The sequence below is a fragment of the Oncorhynchus tshawytscha genome, linkage group LG28 (genome assembly GCF_018296145.1).
Source record: "Oncorhynchus tshawytscha isolate Ot180627B linkage group LG28, Otsh_v2.0, whole genome shotgun sequence".
NCBI lineage: Eukaryota > Metazoa > Chordata > Actinopteri > Salmoniformes > Salmonidae > Oncorhynchus > Oncorhynchus tshawytscha.
In genome coordinates, this window is record NC_056456.1 from 11603478 (window position 1) to 11631442 (window position 27965).

Genomic DNA, 27965 nt, shown 5'->3' on the forward strand with positions numbered 1-27965 from the left:
TAAACTCAGCTGCTGGTTTGACAGCAAAATCCAACGCGTAGGACTGCTGAGCCAAATTGTCCCAACTAGGCCGCATTTATTGTTTTCTCAACCTAACTACGTCCATTACTGTCTTCCGCCCAGGATTTCTTTCATTGGATGATGGACAATCCATTTTAACCAATGCCTTGTAGGAAGGCTGCCGACTAGTGTACATTCAGACCAATGATAGTCAAGCGGATGGTATTCGAGGGGTACACTTTCAACGTTTTCGCTGGCAAGAACGTTAGTTCCTGCTCTTTCCTGGCCGTTTCCTGTAATCGTACAGTGTTGTGAGACGGAGAAAGCCATGTGTGTCGATGCAAAGGTAAATGTAGCACCCCGAAATGATAACTGAGAGAGTCGAGGCAGTGGATGGTTATTAGGCGGTATTTTTTTAAATGAATAACAGACGAAGTCCATCCCAAATGCCATTGCGGCCTTACCCGTGTCTGATCGTAGACAGGCTAGTATGGTTATTGTGGCACGTTGCTTTGGTTTGGTCCGGTTTGTTGATGAGATTGAAAGAGTGGATGGTATGCAGTAAATTATGAAGATGTTAGTTATTGACTGACATATTGCAGTAGTTATTTATATACCTTTTGAAATAGATTTTAATCCCAAAACCGCCTTATGTGGGTTATGCAATGCCAATAGCCATTCAATGCTAACGTTATCTCTGTAACCGTTTTGCCGAGAACAACACTGTCAGAAACGCCTGATCATGTATAGACAGATGGGTTTCTCCCACTTGCCATTTAAACTATTAATTTCCATACAAATACTGCTTTTAAAATGGTCTATGGTAATAATGAAGGCATGTTTGATTCAAGAAAAAACAGAAGCCACAAGTGTTTGTTGTTATAGGTAGCTAGATGGCTAACTAGTTAACCAACTAACTAGCTAGCTAACGTTACTAGCTAGCTACCACATGACAATTCAGACCATTTCACCTCACCAAGAGAGCAGTTTTAGCTTAACCACTTTTTCCTGGTTAAGCTAAGTCTTTATCTTCTCCTTTTCTGCTTTAGCAAAGAGACATCAGCAAATGATCTCGCAGATGGGCATCCATCCCATCATTACACACAGCGCAGAGGAGAGAAATAGGCACTGAAAACAAGGAAGAGGAAAGGGGTGAGGAAGAAGTGGAGAAACAGGGGGACTCTCCTCTTCCCTGAGTGTCTTTCTCTTGTATCTAGCTCATTTTCCCCACCATCTACACCACCACTCCAATATTTGTCATTGGAGCATACACAGACGAAGGCCAAGTAAATTCTCTGCACTGGACTGAAACCAATTTTAGTAAGTGAATTATATGTTATTGATATGTGTACTCAGAATAATATTGATGATCTTGGATTAATTTAAAATTATTTTTTGTTTTTCCAATAGTTTTTTAAAGTGCACATTCTGGGCAGTTTTCTGGATTCCCTGTCTTTTCTGACTGAGAGCAAGGCTGTTTTGTTCTCTACATCTTCTGTGGACTGGGCAACATGGCAGACCCCATCATGGACCTCTTTGATGATACGCCGCTGTTCAACCTGGATGCTCTGCCAGGCGATGCCTTCACCCAGGGTTCCTCAGACCCTGTGGAGGAGGCTCTGAAACTGGCTCTGGGGCAGATTGACCCCCCCTATGAACCCACCCCAGCTCTCTGCACACCAGTCGCAGCTCCAATAATCCCAGACCCAGTCCCTGTGCAGCAGCAGGCCTCCGTCCCATTTGCCCTCCCTCAGACTGTTTCAATCGCTTCAACAGTACCTCAGACAACACTCTCTGTAGCCAGTAACACTAGTCGGGCTGCCACAGTCCTGCTGGGCTCACCTCTGACTGTCAATAGCTCTGCTGGCACCACACAACAGATCACAACACAACAATTCACCACACAGCAGCTCACACAGATCGCACAGCAGCTTACTCCTCAGCAGCTAGCTGCCATCACCCAGCAGGCCGGGGGGCAGGGAGGCTCCAAGATCGTCATCCTGAAAGGACCTGGGGGGCATGCACAGGTGCTGCAGACTGTTCCTGGGACAGGCTCTCAAGCGGGGAAGGTCACCTTTGCCAGGGTACTGTCTGGAACCCAACTTAGGCCTGGCATGCAGATACTGTCTGGGGGAACGGTCCTGAACCAAGCGTCTCCTGGGCAGGGACCGGTGAAGGTGGGGACTGGGATACAGAGGCTAGTTCAGTCGCCCAACGGACCCCTGAAACAGGTGCAGTTGATCTCCATGCCCCAGGGCCAGACGCAAACTGTCCAGATGCAAATACCACAGGCCCAGCTTGCCCAATCGCAGCAAATCCAGCTACAACCCCAGACACAGGTGCAGCTGCAGTCTACCATGCAAACACAGGTTACCGCCACTGCTACAGGCACCACTTCAGTACGACCACAAGGGGTTACCCTCACTACAGTACCACAGCAGGTAAGACTGCCTTTTGACCTTACCATCAGAATGATCAAATGCTATGTTTTGAGTAGTCAGGAATAGAGGTCGGCCGATTATGATTTGTCAACGCCGATACCGATTATCGGAGGACCAAAAAAAAGCCACTACTGATTAATCGGTCGATTTTTTTTTTAATTTTTTTTTTTATTTATTTTTTACATTTTTAAATTTGTAATAATGACAATTACAAGAATACTGAATGAACACTTATTTTAACTTAATATAATACATCAATAAAATCAATTTAGCCTCAAATAAATAATGAAACATGTTCAATTTGGTTTAAATAATGCAAAAACAAAGTGTGGGAGAAGAAAGTAAAAGTGCAATATGTGCCATGTAAGAAAGCTAACATTTAAGTTCCTTGCTCAGAACATGAGTACATATGAAAGCTGGTGGTTCCTTTTAACATGAGTCTTCAATATTCCCAGGTAAGAAGTTTTAGGTTGTAGTTATTATAGGAATTATAGGACTATTTCTCTCTATACCATTTGTATTTCATTAACCTTTGACTATTGGATGTTCTTGTAGGCACTTTAGTATTGCCAGTGTAACAGTATAGCTCCCGTCCATCTCCTCGCTCCTCCCTGGGCTCGAACCAGGAACACAACGACAACAGCCACCCTCGAAGCAGCGTTACCCATGCAGAGCAAGGGAAACAACTACTCCAAGTCTCAGAGCGAGTGACGATTGAAACACTATTAGCGCGCACCCTGCTAACTAGCTAGCCATTTCACATTGGTTACACGAGCCTAATATCGGGAGTTGATAGGCATGAAGTCACAAACAGCTGCTGGCAGAACCACAAAAGTGCTGTTTGAATGAATGCTTACGAGCCTGCTGGTGCCTACCTCAGTCAGACTGCTCTATCAAATCATAGACTTAGTTATAACATGATAACACACAGAAATACGAGCCTTAGGTCATTTAATATGGCTGATTCTGGAAACGATCATCTCGAAAACAAGACGTTTATTCTTTCAGTGAAATACGGAACCGTTCCGTGTTTTATCTAACAGGTGGCATCCATCAGTCTAAATATTCCTGTTACATTGCACAATCTTCAATGTTATGTCATAATTATGTAAAATTCTGGCAAATTAGGCAGCCCAAACTGTTGCATATACACTGACTCTGCGTGCAATGAACGCAAGAGAAGTGACAATTTCACCTGGTTAATATTGCCTGATAACCTGGATTTCTTTTAGCTGAATATGCAGGTTTAAAAATATATACTTCTGTGTATTGATTTTAAGGAAGGCATTGATGTTTAGGGTTAGGTACACATTGGAGCAACGATATGCACTGCATCGATTATATGCAATGCAGGACACGCTAGATAAACTAGTAATATCATCAACCATGTGTAGTTAACTAGTGATTATGATTGCTTGATTGTTTTTTTTATAAGATAAGTTTAATGCTAGCTAGCAACTTATTTTGGCTTCTACTGCATTTGTGTAACAGGCAGGCTCCTCGTGGAGTGCAATGAGAGGCAGGTGGTTAGAGCGTTGGACTAGTTAACTGTAAGGTTGCAAGATTGAATCCCCTGAGCTGACAAGGTAAAAATCTGTCGTTCTGCCCCTGAACGAGGCAGTTAACCCACCGTTCCTAGGCCGTCATTGAAAGTAAGAATGTGTTCTTAACGGACTTGCCTAGATAAATAAAGATTAAATAAAGCCAAATCGGCCAAATCTGTGTCCAAAAATACCGATATCCGATAGTTATAAAAACTTGAAATCGGCCCTAATTAATCGGCCATTCCAATTAATCGGTCGACCTCTCGTCAGGAATACAGTGACCTGGTCTCCACCTCAGGTCTCAAGATTGTACATTTGTAATTTAATCAACATCTTCTCATTTCTAATTGATAATTGCTCTCACCTCAGGGTGAAACTAAGAGGATTACCCTGGTGCTGCAGCAGCCCCATGGTGGCACGACCCAGGGGGGTGCTGTGACGGTGGGTGGGTCAGGTCAGCTGCAGCAGGGCCAGCAGCAGAGGCTGGTGTTGGGTAACCTCCCAGGGAAGCTGGTCCTCCAAGGGGGTCAGCTGGCTGCTCTCACCCAGGCCAGGGCAGGGCAGACGGGGGCGCAGCCTAAAGTACTTACCATCCAGCTGCAAGTGCAGCAGCAACCCAACCAACAGGGGGGACCCAAGGTAAGGAGGAGTGGCCTGAATTAGTCATTACAAAATGATCCTCATTTAACTAATCAGAAATACTGACCTGTTTTATGAAGACTTTGATCTGTAACTTGAACTGTCTCTGTCCTGCAGTTTCAGCTGGTGTCTGGAGGGCAAGGTAGCAGCCCACAGGTGGTTCAGATCTCCCAGGGGCAAGGTGGACAGAGACTGGCCATGCCCCTCAAACTGCTGCTGCAACCACAGGTAAACACACATGCCTCATGTCTCAATATATGTAGTCCTGAATTGCACATCTCACTAGTCAGTGTTTTTCCTCTTTTTTTTTCTCTCTCTCACTCTTAACTCATCCATCTCTTTCCCCAGATGAGCACCACCTCCACAGCAGGCGGTACCGTCTCCGTAGTGAAGGTCATCAACACCTCGGCTGCTGGCTCTGCCCCTTCCACCACCACCACCATGGCATCAACAGGGATACGGCTAGCTAAGGCCCAGGAGCCTGTACGGCGTGTGGAGACCCTGGGCAAGCAGGAGAAGGCCAACCGCATTGTGGCCGAGGCCATTGCCAGAGCAAAGGCCCGGGGAGAGAGGAACATTCCACGAGTCCTCAACCAGGACGAACTGCCTCCTGGACAGAAGGCTGCTGACAAAGGGGCTGCTGCAACGACCACTGGCACACCTGGAGCCAAGAAGAAGGGGGGAGGAGGCGGGAGTAAGAAGAAAAGCCCACCAGGGGCGGTGGGGAAGGGCATGGCTTGTGCTGAGAAGAAAGGCAAGGCCAAGGCAGCAGGTGGAGCTGCTGTAGGGACACCTGTAGGGGTGGCTGGAACCAGCGGCAGCAAAAGCAAAAGCAAGGCAAAGATCAAGTGAGTTTGTTAGGAGCAGTTTTGTCATTTAACTTTGAGTGTTATATCTATTTTTCGAAACTGATCATCTTTCTCATCCTCTCTCTTGTCCCAGTACGATCACTCTAGTGGGGGGTAAGAAGAGGAAGAGGAATGCATCCTCAGACCACTCTGATGGGGACTTGAGCCCTGCCTCTCCCTCTAAGGCCCTGGAGGAGGACATGTTAGCAGTGAGACACATCCCTCCTACTGACATACACCTACACACAACACAACCACTTTTCCCCCCACACACATCCATGACGCTACACTAAACTACAGTATAGTATGATCTCTAAATCTATCACCACTTCGTAAATGCCACTTCAATAAACGCACATCCCTGATTTGACATTTTAGGAACATAATATGTTCAGTGTTGTACTGGCTGTTTGTCTTACACTTCCTGACTGATGTCTTACTTGTTTGCATGTCATCCCCCCCCACCACCACCACCACCAGAAGAGGCGCTCTAACCGTCAGGTGAAGAGGAAGAAGTACACAGAGGACTTGGACATCAAAATCACTGACGACGAGGATGAGCCGGAGGAGGACGTGGACGTAACCACGACGGCAGCGGTGGCGTCCATTACCGGAGGGGCCGCGGGGCAGCTGATGGGAGAGCAGCTCAAACAGGAGCTGCAGTTGGACGGGGATGGTCTTTCCAGCATGCAGTTCTTTGTGGTGAGTGGGAGATCTAATCAAGTTTGGGCTGTTTTGTTTATCACATGCAAATGACAGCTGTATAACACACATGTATATGTGTCACAGGAAAACCCCAACGAGGAAGATGCAGCAATTGTCGACAAAGTCTTGTCCATGAGGCTAACTAAGAAGGAGGTGAGTGTGCTTACTGTGCTATTTATTTATTCTTTTAATTGTTAGTATTTATCGACTTTGCTGATTTTAAGAAGTTGCAAATCATTATGTATCTTTGTTCCTCTCTCCCTATTTTAAAGGTGTCTCCAGGACATTATATAAATGCTGAGGAATTCTTTGTCAAATATAAGAACTAGTAAGTGTCACTCTCTTTCCTTATGTTCATTACACTTTGGTGTGCTAATCCCTTATTACGGTCTATTGACCAAAATACTGGTGTGGGATCCATTAAATTGTTTGGAGTATCCATAGCTAACCCCTCAACCCTCCTGTTCCCGCTCTCAGCTCCTATATGCACTGTGAGTGGGCCACTCTGGAGCAGCTGGAGAGAGACAAGAGGATCCACCAGAAGCTGAAGAGATTCAAGATAAAACACGCACAGATGAGACTCCTCTTACAGGAGGTAAGGGAATGCTATGGCCTCTTTCACAGAAAAGTGGTAGCCCTCCAATTTGACAAGTAGATGGGAATGTGTATAGAGATGAACTACAGGTATCATAGTCGGTGTCTCTTTTGTTTCTTCTCCTTTCTGTGCCCCTGTCCCCAGGAGGAGGAGCCCTTCAACCCAGACTATGTGGAGGTGGACCGGATCCTGGATGAATCCAACAGTGTGGACAAGGACAATGGAGAGGTGAGAGAAGTCCCACACCATGCCTCTGAAATCTGTGAGGATGCAGCACTCCTGCCGGACTAAATTCTGATTTCTCAAGGACAAATCTTGAAATCTGTCACCATGAATTTAAACCACAAATTGATCTCATTGTGAAAATTCAGAGTCGGGATGACTTCTGGGTTGGGGCGGCAGGGTAGCCTAGTGGTTAGAGCGTTGGACTAGTAACCGGAAGGTTGCAAGTTCAAACCCCCGAGCTGACAAGGTACAAATCTGTCGTTCTGCCCCTGAACAGGCAGTTAACCCACTGTTCCTAGGCCGTCATTGAAAATAAGAATTTGTTCTTAACTGACTTGCCTGGTTAAATAAAGGTAAAATAAAAATGTCTCTAAAAGTGTATTGTGTCTCCTTAGCCGGTGGTGTATTACTTGGTGAAGTGGTGCTCTCTGCCCTATGAAGACGCCACCTGGGAGCTGAGGGAGGACGTGGATGAGGACAAGGTGGTGGAGTTTAGGAAGATCCAGGACCGCCAACCTCAGCTCAAGAGAACGGTGAGTGTCAGATGCTGTGTGTGGGTATTCACTGGTTGTGTGTGTTTGCCACGTTCCATGTGAGTGCCACTGCTCTAGTCTCCTATGTCCTCAGTCTAAACCATTCACTCATCTCATTAGCCCCGACCCCAAGCGGCTGCATGGAAGAAGCTGGAGGAATTCAGAGAGTACAAGAGTGGGAACGTACTTCGAGAATACCAGCTAGAGGGAGTCAACTGGCTGCTCTTCAACTGGTACAACAGGTACTGACTGACATTTCTTTATGTGCTTTTGAATGCATTTCATATCCCATTATTTACATGCATGCATGCATACACACATGCATTCAGTACCAGTCAAAAGTTTGGACACCTACTTATTCCAGTTTTTCTTTCTTTTTACTATTTTCTACATTGTAGAATAATAGTAAAGAAATCAACTATAAAATAACACGTGGAATCATGTAGTAACCAAAAAAGTGTCAGGCAAATCAAAATATATTTGAGATTCTTCAAAATAGCCACCCTTTGCCTCGATGGCCGCTTTGCACACTCTTGGCATTCTCTCAACCAGCTTCATGAGGTAGTCACCTGGAATGCATTTCAATTAACAGGTGTGCCTTGTTAAAAGTTAATTTGTGGAATTTCTTTCTTTAATGTGTTCGAGACAATCAGTTGTGTTGTGACAAGGTAGGGTTGATATATAGAAGATAGCCCTATTTGGTATAAGACCAAGTCCATATTATGGCAAGAACAGCTCAAATAACAAAGAGAAATTACAGTCCGCCATTACGTTAAGACACGAAGGTCAGTCAATGCGGAAAATTTCAAGAACTTTGACCGTTTTTTCAAGTGCAGTTGCATAAACCATCGGGCGCTATGATGAAACTGGCTCTCATGAGGACTGCCACAGGAATGGAAGACCCAGAGTTACCTCTGCTGCAGAGGATATGTTCATTAGTTACAAGCCTCAGAAATTGCAGCCCAAATAAGTGCAAGTAACAGACACATCATCATCAACTGTTCAGAGAAGACTGCGTGAATCAGGCCTTCATGGTCGAATTGCTGCAAAGAAACCACTACTAAAGGACACCAATAAGAAGAAGAGACTTGCTTGGGCCAAGAAACACGAGCAATGGACATTAGACCGGTGGAAATTTGTCCGAGTCCAAATAATTATATATATTTTTTCCAACTGTCATGCTACTCATGAGATGCAGAGTAGGTGAAAGGATGATCTCTGCATGTGTGGATTCTACCGTATTTAAAATTCAAGGCACATTTAACCAGCATGGCTACCACAGCATTCTGCAGCTATACACCATCCCATCTGGTTTGCGCTATCATTTGTTTTTCAACAGGACAATGACCCAACACACTTCCTGGCTGTGTAAGGGCTATTTGACCAAGAAGGAGAGTGATGGAGTGTTGCATCAGATGACCTGGCCTCCACAATCACCCAACCTCAACCCAATTTGGGATGAGTTGGACCGCAGTGAAGGAAAAGCAGCCAACAAGCGCTCAGCATATGTGGGAACTCCTTCAGGACTGTTGAGAGAATGCCAAGAGTGTGTAAAGCTGTCATCAAGGCAAAGGGTTACTACTTTGAAGATCATCAAATCTCAAATATATTTTGATGTAACACTTGGTTATTACATGATTCCATATGTGTTATTTCATAGTTTTCATGTCTTCACTAATATTCTACAATGTAAAAATTAAGAAAAACCCTTGAATGAGTAATGTCCAAACTTTTGACTGGTCTGTCTACTCAGCAAAAAAAGAAATGTCACTTTCTCAGGACCCTGTCTTTCAAAGATTTCCCATGCTTGTTAAATGAACCATAAACAATTAATGAACATGCACCTGTGGAACAGTCGTTTTAATAAATAGGGCTAGGCCCCTTTTTCCCCTAATTTTCCGCCTGAATGATGAGCCCAAAGTAAACTGCCTGTTGCTCAGGCCCTGAAGCCAGGATATGCATGTAATTGGTACCATTGGAAAGAAAACACTTTTTGAAGTTTGTAGAAATGTTAAAATAATGTAGGAGAATATAACAATACATATGGTAGGAGAAAATCCAAAGAAAAACCAACCAGATTTTTTTTTTTTTTTGATGGACCATCCTCTTAAAATGGCAAGTATAAGGTCATACTGAAAATTAGCTCCCTGGATGCAATTCCTATGGCTTCAATAGGGTGTCAACGGTCTATGTTCAAGGTTTCAGGCTTGTAACGTAAAAAACGAAAAATAAATAACAGTTTAAGTAGAAGGACAGTCTTGGAAATTCGTGTTTGCGTGCACCATGAAGACAGGACGCACCTGCTAAAATCGGTTTCATACTTTCCGTAAGTAATATGATTGTTTGATTACATTTAGGGTATCTGAAGAGTAAATAGAAATGTATTTTGACTTGTTGAAACAGTTTAGGGGTAGATTTTCAGAATCCTTTCTCTGCATGTTGAACGAGTGGATTACTCATGGCGCCAACTAAACTGACTTTTGGGATATAAAGAAGGATTTTATCTAACAAAACGACACTACATGTTATAGCTGGGACCCTTTGGATGACAAATCAGAGGAAGATTTTCAAAAAGTGAATATTTAAATCGCTATTTATGAAACCTGTGTCAGTGGAAAAATATTTTGTGGGGCACCGTCCTCAATCGCATGGCATGTTTTCGCTGTATTAGCTACTGTAAATCGGACAGTGCGGTTAAATTAACAAGAATTTAAGCTTTCAACCGATATGACACTTGTATGTACCTAAATGTTTCATATCCATAATTTTTATGATTATTTATTTGAATTGTTCGCCCTCCAGTATCACCGGAAGTTTGCGGGACGCCTAGCCCTAAAAGGTTTTAAGACACTAACAGCTTATAGATGGTAGGCAATTAAGGTCACAGTTTTGAAAACGTAGGACACTAAAGAGGCCTTTCTACTGACTCTTAAAAAAAAACACCAAAAGAAGGATGCCCAGGGTCCCTGCTCATCTGTGTGAACTTGCCTTAGGCATGCTGCAAGGAGGCATGAGGACTGCAGATGTGGCCAGGGCAATAAATTGCAATGTCCGTACTGTGAGACGCCTAAGACAGAGCTACAGGGAGACAGGATGGACAGCTGATCATCCTCGCAGTGGCAGACCACGTGTAACAACACCTGCACAGGATCGGTAGATCTGAACGTCACACCTGTGGGACAGCTACAGGCTGGCAACATTAACTGCCCGAGGTACACCAGGAACGCACACTCCCTTTATCAGTGCTCAGACTGTCCGCAATTGGCTGAGAGAGGCTGGACTGAGCGCTTGTAAGCCTGTTGTAAGGCAGGCCCTCACCAGACATCACCGGCAACCATGTCGCCTATGGGCACAAACCGAACGTCGCTGGACCAGACGGAACTGGCAAAAAGTGCTCTTTAACGGCGAGTCGCGGTTTTGTCTCACCGGGGGTGATGGTCGGATTCGCGATTATCGTCAAAGGAATGAGCATTACACCGAGTCCTGTATTCTGGAGTGGGATCGCCCCCCCCCCCCTTTGTTTAGGGACACATTATTCCATTACTGCTCGTCACATGTCTGTGTTACCTGTTCAGTTTGTCTCAGTTGTTGAATCTTATGTTCATACAAATATTTACACATGTTAAGTTTGCTGAAAATGAATCCAATTGACAGAGGATGTGTCTTTTTTTGCTGTGTGTGCGTGCGCGCACACTTGTATTGCCAATGTATTGACACATCTTCTCGCCCTACAGGCAGAACTGTATCCTGGCCGATGAGATGGGTCTAGGGAAGACCATCCAGTCCATATCTCTGCTGTCTGAGGTGCTTGGTGCCGGGGTCCAAGGCCCCTTCCTGGTCATCGCCCCCCTCTCCACCATCACCAACTGGGAGAGGGAGTTTGCCACCTGGACTGACATGAATGCCATCGTCTACCACGGCAGCCTGGCCAGCAGGCAGATGATCCAGCAGTACGAGATGTACTGCAAGGACGACAAGGTGTGTGTCTGTCTTGCATTCTGTTTGTGGAACAGAAGAATAGATTACAGTGGTTGAGTACTAGTGTTATTCTGCAGTAGGACCTGTTGGAAGACATTGATTCTCTCGTGTTCAGATTATACGATTCTTGGTACATCGTCATCTAGCTCCTCTAACTAGTGTTGTATTACATTTTCTCTGTAGGACCATCTGATCCCAGGGGCATATAAATTTGAAGCCCTGATCACGACGTTTGAGATGATTCTGTCCGACTGCCCTGAGCTGAGGGAGATCTCCTGGCGCTGTGTGATCATTGACGAAGCCCACCGCCTCAAGAACCGCAACTGCAAGCTGCTGGACAGCCTCAAGATGCTGGACCTGGTGAGTGTTCATGAGATAGACTAAGGGCTAGATTCTGTCAGATCCATGCTAGCCGACATCTCCGTAGCGGTTGTTTTGGCGTGTCGGAGATGGAACTGCGATAGATCTGTCAAATCCACAAGCAGCTCCTTGCGTTACCTTATTGCAAACACTGCTATTGGATGCAACCAAACCACCCCCGACTTAATATCTGACAAATCTTGTGCAGAAGTTAATACAGCCGTGTTACAAGTTCAAACACCCAAATGTGTGATGTTCTATTGCCTACTACACCTCGATTAGACTGATAGGCTTTAACCCCCCCATCATCCAAATTAACTTGACCACATGCGTGAACTTGTGGTTATTTCCGCCAACGATAGAAAGTGTCAACTATCGGCGTATGAAACTTTTAGCGCAGTAGGGATAATAAGGAAGGGAGTGGTTGGTGACACACGAGCAGCCGCTTACCGATTTGTCAGCTCTTACTGCAGTTGCACCACCAAAACGGCCGCTATGCAAGATTTCCTCCAATGCGGGTTAACACTCGATCTGATTTTAAATTGAGGCCTAAGGGACAGGGGGACAAATGTATTACTTGTGATGTGACAACGTTGGTCTTTTGTGGAAGCGACAGAATGACTCCCTCTCCTGTTTTGCCACTCACCCCTTCTTCATTCTCTCTCTTCCGCTCCACTCTGTTCCTGTCCTCCCTGGTTCTCAGGAGCACAAGGTGCTTCTGACAGGCACTCCCCTCCAGAACACAGTGGAGGAGCTCTTCAGTCTGCTGCACTTTCTTGAGCCAGCTCAGTTCTCCTCGGAGTCAGAGTTCTTACGTGACTTTGGAGACCTCAAAACAGAGGAGCAGGTCCAGAAGCTCCAAGCTATTCTGAAGCCTATGATGCTGCGCAGACTCAAAGAGGATGTGGAGAAGAACTTGGCGCCAAAACAGGAGACCATCATTGAGGTAAGAGTTTATGCATAATGTTGCACCATATAACCAAGGTGACCTTGTATATGAGCATTATATTATTTTTTCGGAATGGACCATAACCATCAAGCTCAATACAACCGATCTACACAGGTGGAGCTGACAGATGTGCAGAAGAAATACTACCGGGCCATCCTAGAGAGGAACTTTAGTTTCCTCAGCATGGGGGCAACCAGCAACAGCAACGTCCCCAATCTGCTCAACACCATGATGGAGCTGCGCAAGTGCTGCAACCACCCCTACCTCATCACAGGTACCTCACACCCAACACTACATGTCAATACCCTTCCTCCTTCAAAAACACAACCCCAATAGGATACCCTCTTAATGCAGCTAGCCTGCTATCACCTGCGACTTACCACCGGTTCTATTGAACTAACATCAGTACAACCCATCATGGAAAACTCCTGTCTTCATACCATTTCCAGGATGTTAATATAATAACCCCCGTCCTCTCTTCTGTCCAGGGGCGGAGGAGTCTATTGTGGCTGAGCTGAGGGAGGTGTACGACCCCATGGTGCCAGACTTCCACCTGCAGGCCCTGGTGAGATCTGCAGGCAAGCTGGTCCTGCTGGACAAACTGCTGCCTCGCCTGAAGGCCGGGGGACACAAGGTGCTCATCTTCTCCCAGATGGTGCGCTGCCTGGACATCCTGGAGGACTACCTCATCAACAAGAGGTATGAAGGTCTAGATTGACTGCCTCATCAACAAGGGGTATGAAGGTCTAGATTGACTGCCTCATCAACAAGAGGTATAGTCGGGTTAGCTGACAACGTCTAGAAAACGATGCCTGCAATTCAATGGGGCAGATATGTTTGTGTTGTGATTCTGGCTAGCCAGATAGCTAGCAACAATGACGAGGAGCTGCCATGTTGTGAATCATAAGTGGCTCATTTCAGCTAGTTTTTTAGGTTGTTCTTGATACCTTGTCTTGTTTTGACTGATGTTTATGCTAATAGGGCTAGAATTCACTAGCTAGCTAACCAACTGTAATGATGTGTTTGAGACAAATATGCAAATGTATTTAATATCAAATTGCATTCATCACATGCGTTGAATACAACAGGTGTAGACATTTACATTTGAGTAATTTAGCAGACGCTCTTTTCCAGAGCGACTTAGTTAGTGCATTCATCTTAAGATGGTTAGGTGGGACAACTGGGAAATGCTTACTTATGAGGCCTTAAACAACAATGCAGTTTAAAAATATATATATAATTAAGTAAAATGTACTAAATAAATGAAAGGAAAAATGGTAACACATAACGAGGCTATATACAAGGGGTACTGGTACAGAGTCAATATGCAGGGAACGGGGTAATATGTACACGTAGGTAGGGGTAAAGTGATAATAAACAGAGTAGCAGCAGTGTGTGTGAAGGATTGTGTGTGTGTGTGTGTGATGTCAATGTAGTGTGTGTGAGTGTACATCGAGTCAGTGCAAAAAAAAATAAAAATAGAATACAAGTAGTGTGGGTAGTCATTTGGTTAACTGTTCAGCAGTCATGGCTTGGGGGTGGAAGCTGTTTAGGAGCCTTTTGGTCCCAGACTTGGCGCTCCGGTACTACTTGCCATGCGGTAGCAGAGAGAACAGTATGACTTGGGTGGCTGGAGTCTTTGACCATTTTTATGGCCTTCCTCTGACACCGCCTGGTATAGAGGTCCTGGATGGAAGGAAGCTTGGCCCCAGTGATGTACTGGGCCGTACGCACTACCCTCTAGCGCCTTGCGGTCAGATGCCGGGCAGTTGTCATACCAGGCTGTGACACAACCAGTCAGGATGCTCTCGATTATGCAGCTGTTGAACTTTTTGAGGAAATGAGGTCCCATGCTAAATCCTTTCAGCCGCCTGAGGAGGAAGAAGCATTGTCGTGCCCTCTTCACAACTGTGTTGGTGTGTTTGGACCCTGAAAGGTTATTAGTGATGTGGATTCCAACGAACTTGACACTCTCGACCCGCTCCACTACAGCCCTGTTGATGTGAATGGGGTGTTTGCTCAGCCCTCATTTTCCTCTAGTCTACGATCCGTTCCTTTGTCTTGTTGAGGGAGAGGTTATTGTCCTGGCACCACACGGCCAGGTCTCTGACCTCTTCCCTATAGGCTGTCTCATCATCATTGGTGATCAGGCCTACCACGGTCTTGTCGTCAACAAACTTAATGAGGGTGTTGGAGTCGTGCGTGGCCACGCAGTCGTGGGTGTACAGGGAGTACAGGAGGGGACTAAGCACACACCCCTGAGGGGACCCCGTGTTGAGGGTCAGCGTGACTGATGTGGTGTTATCTACCCTCCACCTGGGGGCTGCCTGTCAGGAAGTCCAGGATCCAGTTGCAGAGGGAGGTGTTCTGTCCCAGGGTCCTTAGCTTAGTGATGACCTTGGAGGGCCGCTATGGTGTTGAACGCTGAGCTGTCGTCAATGAACAGCATTCTCACGTAGGTGTTCCTTTTCTCTAGGTGGGAAAGGGCCGTGTGGAGTGCAATAGAGTGTGTCATCTGTAGATTGAGTGGGTCCAGGGTATCTGGGAGGATGTTGATGTCAGCCATGACTAGCCTTTTCGAAGCATTTCATGGCTGCAGATGTGTATGTACTACTAATGTACTACGTCATTTAGCCAGGTTACCTTGACGTTCTTGGGAACAGGGACTATGGTTGTCTGTAGGGTTGAGCGATGTCTGGAATGACACATCGTCCCATCGACCTGTCCAAACATTGTTGATATACTATTGTATCGTCTTTATTTATCCGGGGCAGGGGGAAGCGCTCGTTCCGTTGCCTAGCAACACATTAAGCAAGCTGTAATGCAGCCTGTCATACAAACCACCCAAAAAAATGTAGATTTTAAAAAATAAAAAAAAGTCTAATCATTAGACTACGACGTGGAAATCATCATACCAATAGTGTATTTTCTTGTGTGCAAATAAATAAATATACTGAACAAAAATATAAATTCAACATGTAAAAGTGTTTCCTGAGCTGAAATAAAGGACCTAAAATGTTTTCCATATGCACAAAAAGCTTATTTCTCCTATGCCAAGATAATCCTTCCACCTGCCAGGTGTGACATATCAAGAATCTGATTAAACGGCATAATCATTACACAGATGCACCTTGTGCTGGGGACAATGAAAGGTCACACAACACAATGCCACAGATGCCTCACGTTTTGAGAGAGCATGCAATTGGCCTGCTGACTGCGGGTATGTCCACCAGAGCCGTTTCCAGATAATTTAATGTTAATTTCTATACCATCTGCCGCCTCCAACGTTGTTAGAATTTGGCAGCACCTCCAACCAGCCTCACAACCGCAGACCACGTGCAACCACGCCAGCCCAGGACCTCCCCATCCAGCTTCTAAACATGAGAGATCATCTGAGACGAGCCACCCGGAGGGACAGCTGATGAAACTGAAGAGTATTTCTGTCTGTAATTAAGTCCTTTTGTGGGGAAAAAAATGTATTCTGATAGGCCCAGCCAAACTCCCCAGGGGGTGGGACTAGCTCCCAAGTGGGTGGGCTTATGGCTACGCCCCTGCCTAGTCATGTGAAATGCATAGATTAGGGCCTAATTAATTTTTTGTTCAGTATAAATAAATATAAGCCAATTTATATGGTGATATGTGGCACCGATAACTTTGAATGGTGACTTGGAACCAAACGTTGTAGGCCTACAGTGTGATACGAGACCCTTTTCAAAGGTGATTTTCAGACAATTTCACTGGGCAGTCTTCTTGGGAGAGTTAAGCAAACGGTCATTATCAGTGCACAACACTAGGCCAGCGCAGAGCTCACATCCAACCTACCATAAGATGTTATCGGAGGAGATGATGACCCACTGGCATGGTGGAGAGGGAATGAGGGTTGCTTTCTGCTCTTGGCCAACGTCGCCCTCAGATGCAGCTGTGCAAAAGGCGTTCCGTCTGTACGTGTTTTCAGTATAGCAGGCAATATTGTTACCATAGGGAGGTTCATATAATGAAAAATAAAAATAGTCCAAATTAGTTTTTTCATCGCACTTTTTAGTTGTTTAATTTTCAAAGCCTGTATTCACAGATGCGTCTTAATTTGAAATAAATGTAGGCTAGAATATTCAGTGGTGTTCCTTACATTTATTTGCACTGTAATTTATTTGGTTAATTTCTTGTTTATTTTTTATTTTTATTTTTTTCTCCCGTTTATCGAAAGTGCTGCTGTGGGAGCTTATGTTATGCCCGTTGTGCAATTCAAGGATATGAATATACACTTCCACGATAATATAAATGTCTGTTTAGAAGTTAAACTTGTACAAGTAACATTTACTGCAAATTTTATTGACTGTAGCCTAGTGTAGGACTATATTATGGTCTCTGGTTTACAGGGATTTTCTGGCAGCACACTTTATTTCTCCTAAAACTTTGGTTAGGTGGAGGCCAGAAACTTAAGGTTTGTTTAAACTTCCCATTAAATTATTCTATCTTGCATATGTTGGTTCTCTTTATTATTATAATATCATGATTTTATTTAGGCTATTCACAAACAAGTTTCTGAGAGAGAACTCTGTTACTGGCCTGGATTCATTTGAAAGTTGATCATGAAAGATCTGCTTAGGCAAATAGGAATAGGTTGGTCATTTGGTGTGACACCTGGCTGTGAGCTGCACTGTTGTGAGCTTCCCGACTCCGGCGGTGCAAGTCATGTTCAAATAGGTTATATCGTCTATAAAAAAAAAATGTATACCAACTATCGTCTTTCACGTCACCACATTGTTGCCATCAACGATGTCTGTCAAACATAGTTGATTTACTACTATATCGTCCAACCCTTGTGGTCTGCTTGAAACATGTAGGTATCACAGAATGGGTCAGGGAGAGGTTGTAAATGTCAGTGAAGACACTTGCCAGCTGGTCAGCACATGCTCTGAGTAGGCATCCTGTTTATCCATCTGGCCCTGCAGACTTGAATGTTAACCGGTTTTAAAGGTCTTACTCATATCGGCTACGGAGAGCGGGATCACAGTCGTCCGCAACAGCTGGTGCTCTTATGCATGGTTCAGTGTTGCTACCCTTGAAGTGAACATAGAAGGCATTTAGCTCATCTGGTAGGCTCACGTCACTGTGCAGCTTGTGGCTGGGCTTCCCTTTGTAATCCGTGATAGTTTGCAAGCCCTGGCACATCCGACGAGCCTCCGAGTCGGTGTAGGATTCGATCTTAGTCCTGTATTTATGTTTTCAATAAATATTGGAGATGTAAACTATTTTTCATGTTGTCAACAATCTAAGCCAACCCTGTCTGTTTTTCCCCATAGTTGTGCATGTCAGTTTTTTGTTGCTTAACAACCAACCCCTCTATGGAGCTGTAGATAGACTACCTCATCAACAAGCGAGATGGGCATGTTGATTTAAAAACTAGATTTTGTTGTGATGAGTAAGAGGTTGCCTTTATCATTGTTCTGCCCAGATACCTGTATGAGCGTATTGATGGCAGAGTGAGAGGGAACCTGCGTCAGGCAGCCATTGATCGCTTCAGCAAACCAGACTCGGACCGTTTTGTCTTCCTGTTGTGTACCCGAGCTGGAGGCCTGGGCATCAACCTGACTGCTGCTGACACCTGTGTCATCTTTGACTCAGACTGGAACCCTCAGAATGATTTGCAGGTGATGTCTGACCTTTGACCTCAGGCTCCCTCTTTTGTCTGGGTTCTTCTAATGTTTCATCCTAATTCCCTTACCACGCTGTACAAATAGCATCTGATTGTACTAACCCTGCCTTCTCTCAACAGGCTCAGGCGCGGTGTCACCGTATCGGCCAGTCCAAGGCGGTGAAGGTGTACCGTCTGATCACCAGGAACTCCTATGAGAGGGAGATGTTGGACAAGGCTAGCCTCAAACTGGGTCTGGACCGGGCTGTACTGCAGAGCATGAGTGGCAACAAGGAGAGCAACGTCAACGGAGTAAGGAGGCCCAAAATATTATTTACTTACGTACTATATTATTTTTAAGCCTGCGGTTTGTTTGGATGCCAACCATCTGGTTAATATCTCTTCTTCCAACTGCTTCTCAGCAAATCCAGCAGTTCTCTAAGAAGGAGATCGAGGACCTCTTGAGGAAGGGGGCGTACGCTGCCATCATGGACGAGGAGGACGAGGGCTCCAAGTTCTGCGAGGAGGACATTGACCAGATTCTCCAGAGGAGAGCAACCACCATCACCATCGAGAGCGAGGGCAAGGGCTCCACCTTCTCCAAGGCCAGCTTCGTGGCCACCGAAAACAGGACCGACATCGCCCTGGACGACCCCGAGTTCTGGCAGAAATGGGCCAAGAGGGCAGACATAGACTTTGATTCCATGAATAGGAAGGTAATGTGAAGGGCTCCATTCTGTGTGCGCACTACCTTTCTCAATGTGTATTGTGAAAAGCTCATTTTTCTCCCATCCTCCCTGTAGAACACTCTGGTGATTGACACACCCAGAGTAAGGAAGCAGACCCGTCAGTTCGCTACCCTGAGGGGCGAGGGCGGGGAGATCTCTGACCCCGACAGCGACGACGAGTACCCGCCCGCCAATTCCCGGCAGTCCCGGTCCTCAAGGCGCTCCGAGCGCCACACCGGAAATGGCTATGGCCGCACCGATTGCTTCCGTGTGGAGAAACACCTTCTTGTTTACGGGTAGGTGGACCTGACTAGGGCCTAGAGGTTTTTTTCTGGACAGGTGTAGTTACAATACACATGTGAGAGTAAAGTTATGACCGGATTTTCTACCAAAGCAAGCGCCACGCTATTGTGCCGAGGTCTTCTTTCTCACTCTGCCACCTCCTGTGCTTGTCCAGGTGGGGGCGCTGGCGGGACATCCTGTCTCATGCACGCTGTAAGCGGCGCCTCGGGGAGCGTGACGTGGAGACCATCTGCAGGGTCATCCTTGTCTTCTGCCTGCTGCATTACCGTGGCGATGAGAACATCAAGAGTTTCATCTGGGAGCTCATCACACCCCCAGAGAACGGCCGGGAACCACACACACTCCTCAACCACTCTGGTATGTATGACCGTTATAGAACCACACACTCTTCAACCACTCTGTGACTGTGTCTTACAACCTCCATACACCGATTGTCTAAATGTTTCTTGCTCTATTTTGGGTAACTGTTTACATGTTTGTGTGGATGTATTTTCTCTGTCTTTAGCGTTGCCTTCCATGGTTGTAAGTTAAATGTGCCAATGTGTTTCTAGGTCTGTCCATCCCTGTTCCTCGGGGCAGGAAGGGGAAGAGGGTGAAGGCCCAGAGCTCATTTGACGTTCAGAAGGTGGAGTGGATCCGCAAGTACAACCCCGACTCCCTGCTTCTGGACGACAGCTACCGCAAACATCTCAAGCACCAGTGCAACAAGTCCGTGTGTTTTCACCCTAGAGAGGACTGAAGTGTTTGTGCACATTATCAGAGCATTAACCCTTTCCTTGTCTTCAGGGTGTTGCTGAGAGTGCGTATGCTGTACTACCTGAGACAGGAAGTCATTGGAGAACACGCCGATTCTGTGCTGAGAGGAGCCGATGCCAGGTATCACCCTATTAAAATGACTCATTACTTGCTACAGGCATATCTACACACACACACACATACTGAATCTGTCTGTGTCCTCGTAGGGATATTGACATCTGGATGCCTGAGATGGAGCAGCAGGAGGTGCCATCAGGCTGGTGGGATACAGAGGCAGACCGCTCCCTCCTCGTCGGTGTCTTCAAACATGGTCTGCGTTTTCGATGTCAAAGTCTTTAGGCATTTTGTTTACTTGTCAGAATACATAAAAATGAACATGGTGCTGGGTGTTTTAGTGAGAGTGTTTGTAGTAACTTCTGTCTTGTTGCTCCAGGGTATGAGATGTACACCACCATGCGCGCCGACGACTGTCTCTGTTTCCTGGAGAGAGCTGGTCGCCCTGACGACCAGGCCATTGATGCGGAGCAGCACTCTGCAGACGCAGAGCTGGGAGACGGGTGAGCTACGCTGGCTAACCTTATTAGCACTTCGCTGAACAACCCGCTAACTTTATATCACTAAACTCTTTAGAGCTGGCCTCACCCGCATTAACTTGACAAATTGGTGGCTGAGACTTTGTTTTTGCCCCCCCCCAGAGGAGACGATGACAAGTATTCTGAAGACCCAGAGTTCAAGCCTGCGTCAAGGCACACCAAAGACCTGTACGAGGAGGTGTGAATCCGTACTTAATATTCTCGTAGATTGATTTTGGTTAGAAAATATTGCTTTTATGTTCATGTTAATCCCTCTCCCCCAGGCTGACTCCATGAACATGGGTGACGATATCTGTGTCGATGACAAGCCGGGGCCTGTTAAAACCAAGGGACCGCCTTCTGGCCTGTCAGGAGCCTGTGAGTGGCCGACCAGCTCGTCACTTACTGCGCGGCTCCGGCGTCTGATCACCGCATACCAGCGCAGCTACAAGAGAGAGCAGCTGAAGGTGGAGGCAGCAGAGAAGGGCGACCGCAAGCGCAGGAGGTGTGAGCAGGCCAGTAAGCTGAAGGAGATTGCACGCCAGGAACGCCAACAGAGGTACCAACTACTACCCTCAACTATTAACTCTGCAAGCATATGTGTCCTGAATCTGAGGTACAGTTGTTGTGTTTGTTTAATGTGTCCGTATGCTGTAACCTTACACAATTATCTGGTATAAGACTCGGAGTGGGTTTTAAGTGTTCCACTATTTTAACCATCTGTCTTGTGTGTCTTGACTTTCTCTCCTAGGTGGACCCGTAGAGAGGAGTGTGATTTCTACCGTGTGGTGTCCACGTTCGGTGTCGAGAGGATAAAAGAGCCAAACGCCCAAGAGGGGGAGGATGCTAAACTGGAATGGGCCCGCTTCCGGACCTTCGCCCGTCTGGACAAGAAGACGGACGAGAGTCTGAGTCGGTACTTCCGCTGTTTCATGGCCATGTGCCGGAGGGTGTGCAACCTGCGGCCCGCCCGCGGAGAAGGTCAGAACCGCATCACAGCATTATTAAATACAGGATATTGAGAAGTGTAATCCCTTGACGTGGTCAAATATAATAGAGCATGGTGTTGGATATGTGGTTTGATTTGGAGAGACACCGATCCCTAACCCTCTCTCCCTCCCCAGACCTGTCAGATTTGGGGCAGTCTATGGCCCCCATCACTGAGGAGCGGGCCTCTCGCACCCTGTACCGCATCAGTTTGCTGCGCCGTCTTCGTGAGCGTGTCCTGCCCCACCCCTCCATGGAGGAGAGCCTGCTGCTGGCCCCACTCAGCTCTGAGCTTCCTGTCTGGTGGAGCACTCCGGCCCACGACCGGGAACTCATGCTGGGCGCCGCCCTCCACGGCGTCAGCCGCACCGAGCTTTCAGTCTTCTCCGACCCGCAGTTCTCCTTCAGTCAAGCCCGCCACGACTACCTCGAGATCCAGCAGAACCAGCCCACCCCTGCCAGTCCCCTCCGCCAACCACAGGCAGAGGAGGGCTCCGCCGTCAAGGAGGAGGAGGGACTGAACAGGGAGTCCAGCCTCCTTGGAGCTTCTGAGGCTCTCGGCCACTCTGATACACAGACCACACCCCTCTCTCGCCCTGATGGGAAGGGACGTGACCGCACCGGATTGGGCTGGAAAAAGAGCAGGGGGAGGGGCCCGAGAAGCGGAGGAAGGAAAGGCGGAGGAAGTGGAGAAGGAGGGATGTCTGATTTGGATTCAGACTCTGATTCAGGCTCGTCTACCTCTTCCCGGCGATCAGAAAGCTCTGACGACAGTGTGGACAGCGACGCAGAGAGGGAGAGAGGTGAGTAATGGCTAAGAGGAATCTAGAAGAGTGTGAGGATTGAGTTAAGACAACACAGGTAGAACACACTTTTTGTATATATATTTCCTATTTTCAGCTGCTCTGAAGATGGAGGAAGATGGAGAGAACAGCTTGCTCTCAATGACTCCATCTCAAGATGGCGCGCCACCGGAGTCCCTCACTGACCCCTTCAGGGTTGACTGGCCCAAGGTATGTAGGGGAGGTGTACTGTCTGCAACTATAGAGTGGTGGTTCCCAACCAGGGGTGCTAGGACCCCTGGGAATTACTTGGCCTTTCCACAGGGGGTACGTGAGAAGATTCATAAGACCATAGGCTTACTGGTAAAATGCACATGAAGGGGTACTTCAGGGGTACTCCGGGCAGAGCAGAATTCAGTTGGAGGTACAGTAACCGAAACAGGTTGGAAACCACTGCTATAGAGTATGGATGGGTCCAGATTCAGTATGTGGATGATGTTCTGGTTCAACAAACAGTATTGTGTTTGTGTAAAAGCTTACACATTAGTACTTCAAATACGGTAATAACGGGACGTTGAATAATAAACTGTACAGTAAAAGGTTTGGTTTGTTGTGTCGGTGGAGTGATTGACTGGTTGCTCCCTCAGGACCGTGTGTTGATAAACCGGCTGGACAGCCTCTGTACACTGGTGCTGTCTGGGCAGTGGCCGACAGGGCGGCGCTACGCCTCTGACGCCCAGCTCAACCCAGGCTCTGACGACCTAGGGGCAGGGGATGAGCTCAGCTTTGCACGGCTCATGCGGAAAGGCAACAGCACACCCGGTGGAGAAGGAGCAGATGGAGAGGAATCTGAGTTCACGGTCAAACTCCTCAAGGTGAGATGAGAGGAACATGGAAAAGAGGGGTTGAATCAATTCTGGTCCTGGGCTTTTGTTCTAGCCCAGTAATAACAGCTGATTCAGCTTTTTAAGCCATTGAAGTAAATTGGGATAAAGCATGGGTGACTGAGATACAGATGGGATGACTAAATTGTTGTCTGTCCTCTTTCTCCATCCCCCTTTTCTTTTACTGTCCAACTCTCTTAGGAGGAGGGGCTGAAGCTGACCTTCTCTAAGCATGCCTTGATGTCCAACGGGTCAGGGGGAGAGGGGAGCGGGCGCAGGAAGCGTAGGGACCAAGAAGTACGCATATAGACTGAGTATACAAAACATTAGGAACACCTTCCTAATATTGAGCTGCACACATGTACATTCCATGTCTCAAGGCTTTAAAAATCCTTCTTTAACCTGTCTCCTCCCCTTCATCTACACTGATTTTGAAATGTATTTAACAAGTGACATCAATAAGGGATCATAGCTTTCACCTGGTCAGTCTGTCAAGAAAGAGCAGGTGTTTTGTATAATCCGTGCATACAATACTTGTCCACATTCTCATGCAGTCAGTGGTTAAGACTGCTCATAATACACAGATACTTGTCTGAGAACAGTAGACAACAATAACAAGCTACATACTCAAATGTTCATTCAATGTCTGCATTCATCAAGCCTCGCTCACTCTCACTTCCCCCTAGTTGTCAGATCCAGACGGAGCGGTCCCGGTGGTCAATGCCATGACAGGCACAGTGCTGAGTGGGGAGCGGGCCCCTCGACGCAGGGACATGCCCAACTGGCTGAAGGAGAACCCAGAATATGAGGTGGAGGGAGACATGCTGGAGGTACATTATATCTAGAAGACTATGGCTGGGGCTCAAACGAGACTCTGGATAAAAGTAGTGCACTGTGAGAAATGCAGGATAATTTGAGATTTCCACTGGGGCTGTAGTGACTCTGTCTTCTGCGAACCCCTAGCTCCTTGTGAACAGAAGCAAGAGGAAGAAGAAGAGGTCTGAGAAGGCAGTAGCGCTGTCGGGCAGTGAGAAGATTAACATAATTGATATGAGGACAGGAAAGAAGGTGAGAAATGGCAAAGGCTGAGTGCAGGGGGTTCCTCTCTCAAATAAATATTGATTTGTGGATGCTGGTTGCCCGAGGGTTAATTTTTATTTATTTTCTTTTCTTGCTCAGGTTGGGGCTGCGCATGGACCTATGCTGCAGGATCTGAGGGAGTTTCTGGAGGAGAATCCTGACACTGCAGTTGCACCAGAATGGGCTGAGACTGCCCGGTGCTCTGTGAGTACCCTTTATTAACAGGGGGATAGGTTCCATTTCAGATAGTAAAATATTTTTATACAATTGAAGTTGGACGTTTACATACGCTTAGGTTGGAGTCATTAAAACTCGTCTTACAACCACTCCACAATTTTCTTGTTGACAATCTATAGTTTTGGTAAGTCTGTTAGAACATCTACTTTGTGCATGACACAAGTAATTTTTCCAACAATTGTTTACAGACAGATTATTTCACAATTCTAGTGGGTTAGAAGTTGACATACAGTAAGTTGACTGTGCCTTTAAACAGCATAATTCCAGAGAATTATGTCATGGCTCTAGAAGCTTCTGATAGGCTAATAGACATCATTTAGGGCAAATTGGAGGTATACCTGTGGCTGTATTTCAAGGCTTACCTTCAAACTCTGTGTGTCTTTGCTTGACATCATGGGAAAATCAAAAGAAATTTCCAAATGCATGAAGGTACCACATCCGTCTGTACAAACAATAGTATGCAAGTATAAACACTGCGCAGCCGTCATAACGCTCAGGAAGGAGACACGTTCTGTCTCCTAGAGATAAACGTACTTGTGTGAAAAGTGCAAATCAATCCCAGAACAGCAGCAAAGGACCTTGTGAAGATGCTGGAGGAAACGGGTACAAAAGTATCTATATCCACACAAAAAACGAGTCCTATATCGACATAACCTGAAAGGCCGCACAGCAAGGAAGAAGTCACTGCTTCAAAACCGCAATAAAAAACCCAGACTACGGTTTGCAACTGCACATGGGGACAAAGATTGTACTTTTTGGAGAAATGTCCTCTGGTCTGATGAAACAAAAATAGAACTGTTTAGCCATAATGACCATTGTTATGTTTGGAGGGAAAAGGGGGAGGCTTGCAAGCTGAAGAACACCATCCTAACCGTGAAGCACGGGGGTGGCAGCATCATGTTGTGGGGGTGCTTTGCTGCAGGAGGGACTGGTGCACTTCACAAAATAGATGGCATCATGAGGTAGGAAAACTATGTGGATATATTGAAGCAACATCAAGACATCAGTTAAAGCTTGGTGGCAAATGGGTCTTCCAAATGGACAATGACCCTAAGTATACTTCCAAAGTTGAGGCAAAATGGCTTAAGGACAACAAAGTCAAGGTACTGTAGTGACCATCACAAAGCCCTGACCTCAATCCTATAGAGAATTTGTGGGCAGAACTGAAAAAGCGTGTGCGAACAAGGAGGCCTACAAACCCGACTCGGTTACACCAGCTCTGTCAGGAGGAATGGGCCAAAATTCACCCAACTTATTGTGGAAGGCTACCCAAAATGTTGGGTGGAAGGCTACCCTTATTGTGGAATGCTACCCAAGTTAAACAATTTAAAGGCTATGCTACCAAATATTAATTGAGTATGTAAACTTCTGACCCACTGGGTATGTGATGAAAAATAAAAGCTGAAATAATTCTCTACTACTATTCTGACATTTCACATTTTTAATATAAAGTGGTGATCCTTACTGACCTAAGACAGGGACTTTTTGTAAGGATTAAATGTCAGGAATTGTGAAACTGAGTTTAAATGTATTTGGCTAAGGTGTATGTAAACTTCCGACTTCAACTGTAGATCTTCTTCTTCCAGGGCTTTCTGCCAGACAGCCTCTTCCACCGGCTTCTCTCCGCACACTCTGTCATTCCCAAGAGAGACCGTCACCACAGCCACCACCACGCTCCCCAGCCTGACCCGCTGGAGGACCCACTCCTGGGCGGAGGTGAAGAAGAGACCCTGGTCTCAGACGGGGCCTACATGATGGAGGACGAAGACTTGGAGGATTCTTCTTTCCTGACTCAAGCCTTTGATGTTAAGATGGAAGGCGGCGACAGCTTGTCACAAGGCGGATACGAGAGTTCTGACAGGGAGACCCTTTTGGACGACGTCATTATGCCGCAGAAGGACTCGGACTCTTCCTCCAGCTCAGAGGATTGACCAGGCCCGTCTTGTCTAATATAGTCCCCGAAAAATCATGTTATTTTTTTCCTTTTCATGCTATTCCTCATTTTATTTTTTATCATGATCTATATTGAATTATGGATTCATTTGGTTTTTTTGGTTATTTTTACTCATTTATTTTATGTAGATTTTTGGAAAGGAGCAGGTTTGCACCCAACTCTTTCCATTCATGATATTCCTCCTCCCTCCATGACCATCCACTTGGCAGCCTGAACCCGAACAAAGTGACTCCATGCCCAACTCTGTTTCTCCATGCCCAAACACTGCTCTCCTTCTCCCTCAACCACCCCTCAAACCCATCCCATTCCCAGCCTCATCTTTAAGGGGAGCCCTGCTGTATTAGGAGCCTTTTTATCCAAGAACCTCCAAGCTGGTCCTCCAGTTTAACTGGACGAGAGGACACATGTACTGAGCAGACCAGAACTTTTGCTCCCATGATGCCTGAGTCTGATGTCATAGGACCTTTCTGCGCCCTGTTGAGTCAGTGAACTAGAAGGGGTCCAATATGTGGATGTACATTTTTCTGAAAGGATGTGGTAACTAAGGGGGGGACTGGTATATTAGCTACTGATCCAGTGCTAGAAAGATGGGCGTATTGTACAATGTAGAGCAGGTCAGTTGTGTGCTATGGTGCAAAGATGACTGCAATGAGTTATTATTATTGTTTTATGACCTGACTGTATCTGTGATATGAATTACAGCAATCTACAGTGAAAGCAGCTGAGTCCTCTGGTCCTTGTGTATTTTCTTGACCGTATGTGTTTGAGTTTTTTTTCTTCTTCTGCCGTTTACACTTGTAGTACCAGTCAAAAGTTTGGACACACGTACTCATTACAGGGTTTTTCTTTATATTTACTATTTTCTACATTGTAGAATAATAGTGAAGACATCTAAACTATGAAACATGGAACTGTGTAGTAACCAAAAAAGTGTTAAATAAATCCAAATATATTTGCGATTCTTCAAAGTAGCCACCCTTTTGCCTTGACAGCTTTGCACACGCTTGGCATTCTCTCAACCAGCTTTGAGGTAGTCACCTGGAATGCATTTCAATTAACAGGTGTGCCTTGTTAAGAAGATGGCCCTATTTGGTATAAGACCAAGTCCATATAATGGCAAGAACAGCTCAAATAAGCAAAGAGAAATGACAGTCCATTACTTTAAGACATGGCAAGGTCAGTCAATGTGGAAAATTAAGAACTTTCAAAGTTTCAAGTGCAGTAGCAAAA

At 46.1% G+C, this 27965-nt stretch overlaps 1 protein-coding gene across 2 annotated transcripts; it reads left to right on the top strand.

Annotated features, from left to right (window-relative positions):
• The first annotated feature begins 200 nt into the window (after positions 1 to 200).
• On the top strand, positions 201 to 27460 carry LOC112226710 (chromodomain-helicase-DNA-binding protein 8). 2 transcript variants are annotated; one of them, XM_024391208.2, is made up of 39 exons: positions 201 to 346; positions 1050 to 1320; positions 1411 to 2441; positions 4355 to 4624; positions 4742 to 4852; positions 4973 to 5472; positions 5567 to 5681; positions 5953 to 6174; positions 6262 to 6330; positions 6450 to 6505; positions 6655 to 6772; positions 6917 to 7000; positions 7393 to 7530; positions 7651 to 7772; positions 11265 to 11508; positions 11692 to 11868; positions 12572 to 12814; positions 12932 to 13091; positions 13306 to 13516; positions 18273 to 18468; positions 18594 to 18764; positions 18875 to 19168; positions 19256 to 19476; positions 19638 to 19840; positions 20035 to 20191; positions 20270 to 20359; positions 20446 to 20549; positions 20673 to 20796; positions 20935 to 21010; positions 21096 to 21370; positions 21563 to 21792; positions 21936 to 22601; positions 22699 to 22811; positions 23228 to 23455; positions 23666 to 23761; positions 24151 to 24294; positions 24428 to 24532; positions 24644 to 24748; positions 26368 to 27460. In XM_024391208.2, exons 3-39 carry the CDS (start codon positions 1512 to 1514, stop codon positions 26710 to 26712), a joined length of 7713 nt encoding a protein of 2570 aa, XP_024246976.1. In that variant the 5' UTR covers positions 201 to 346; positions 1050 to 1320; positions 1411 to 1511; the 3' UTR covers positions 26713 to 27460. The 2 variants fall into 2 exon arrangements, with proteins under 2 accessions (XP_024246976.1, XP_042163640.1); XM_042307706.1 differs by lacking the exon at positions 201 to 346 and adding an exon at positions 536 to 554.
• The last annotated feature ends 505 nt before the right edge of the window (positions 27461 to 27965 follow it).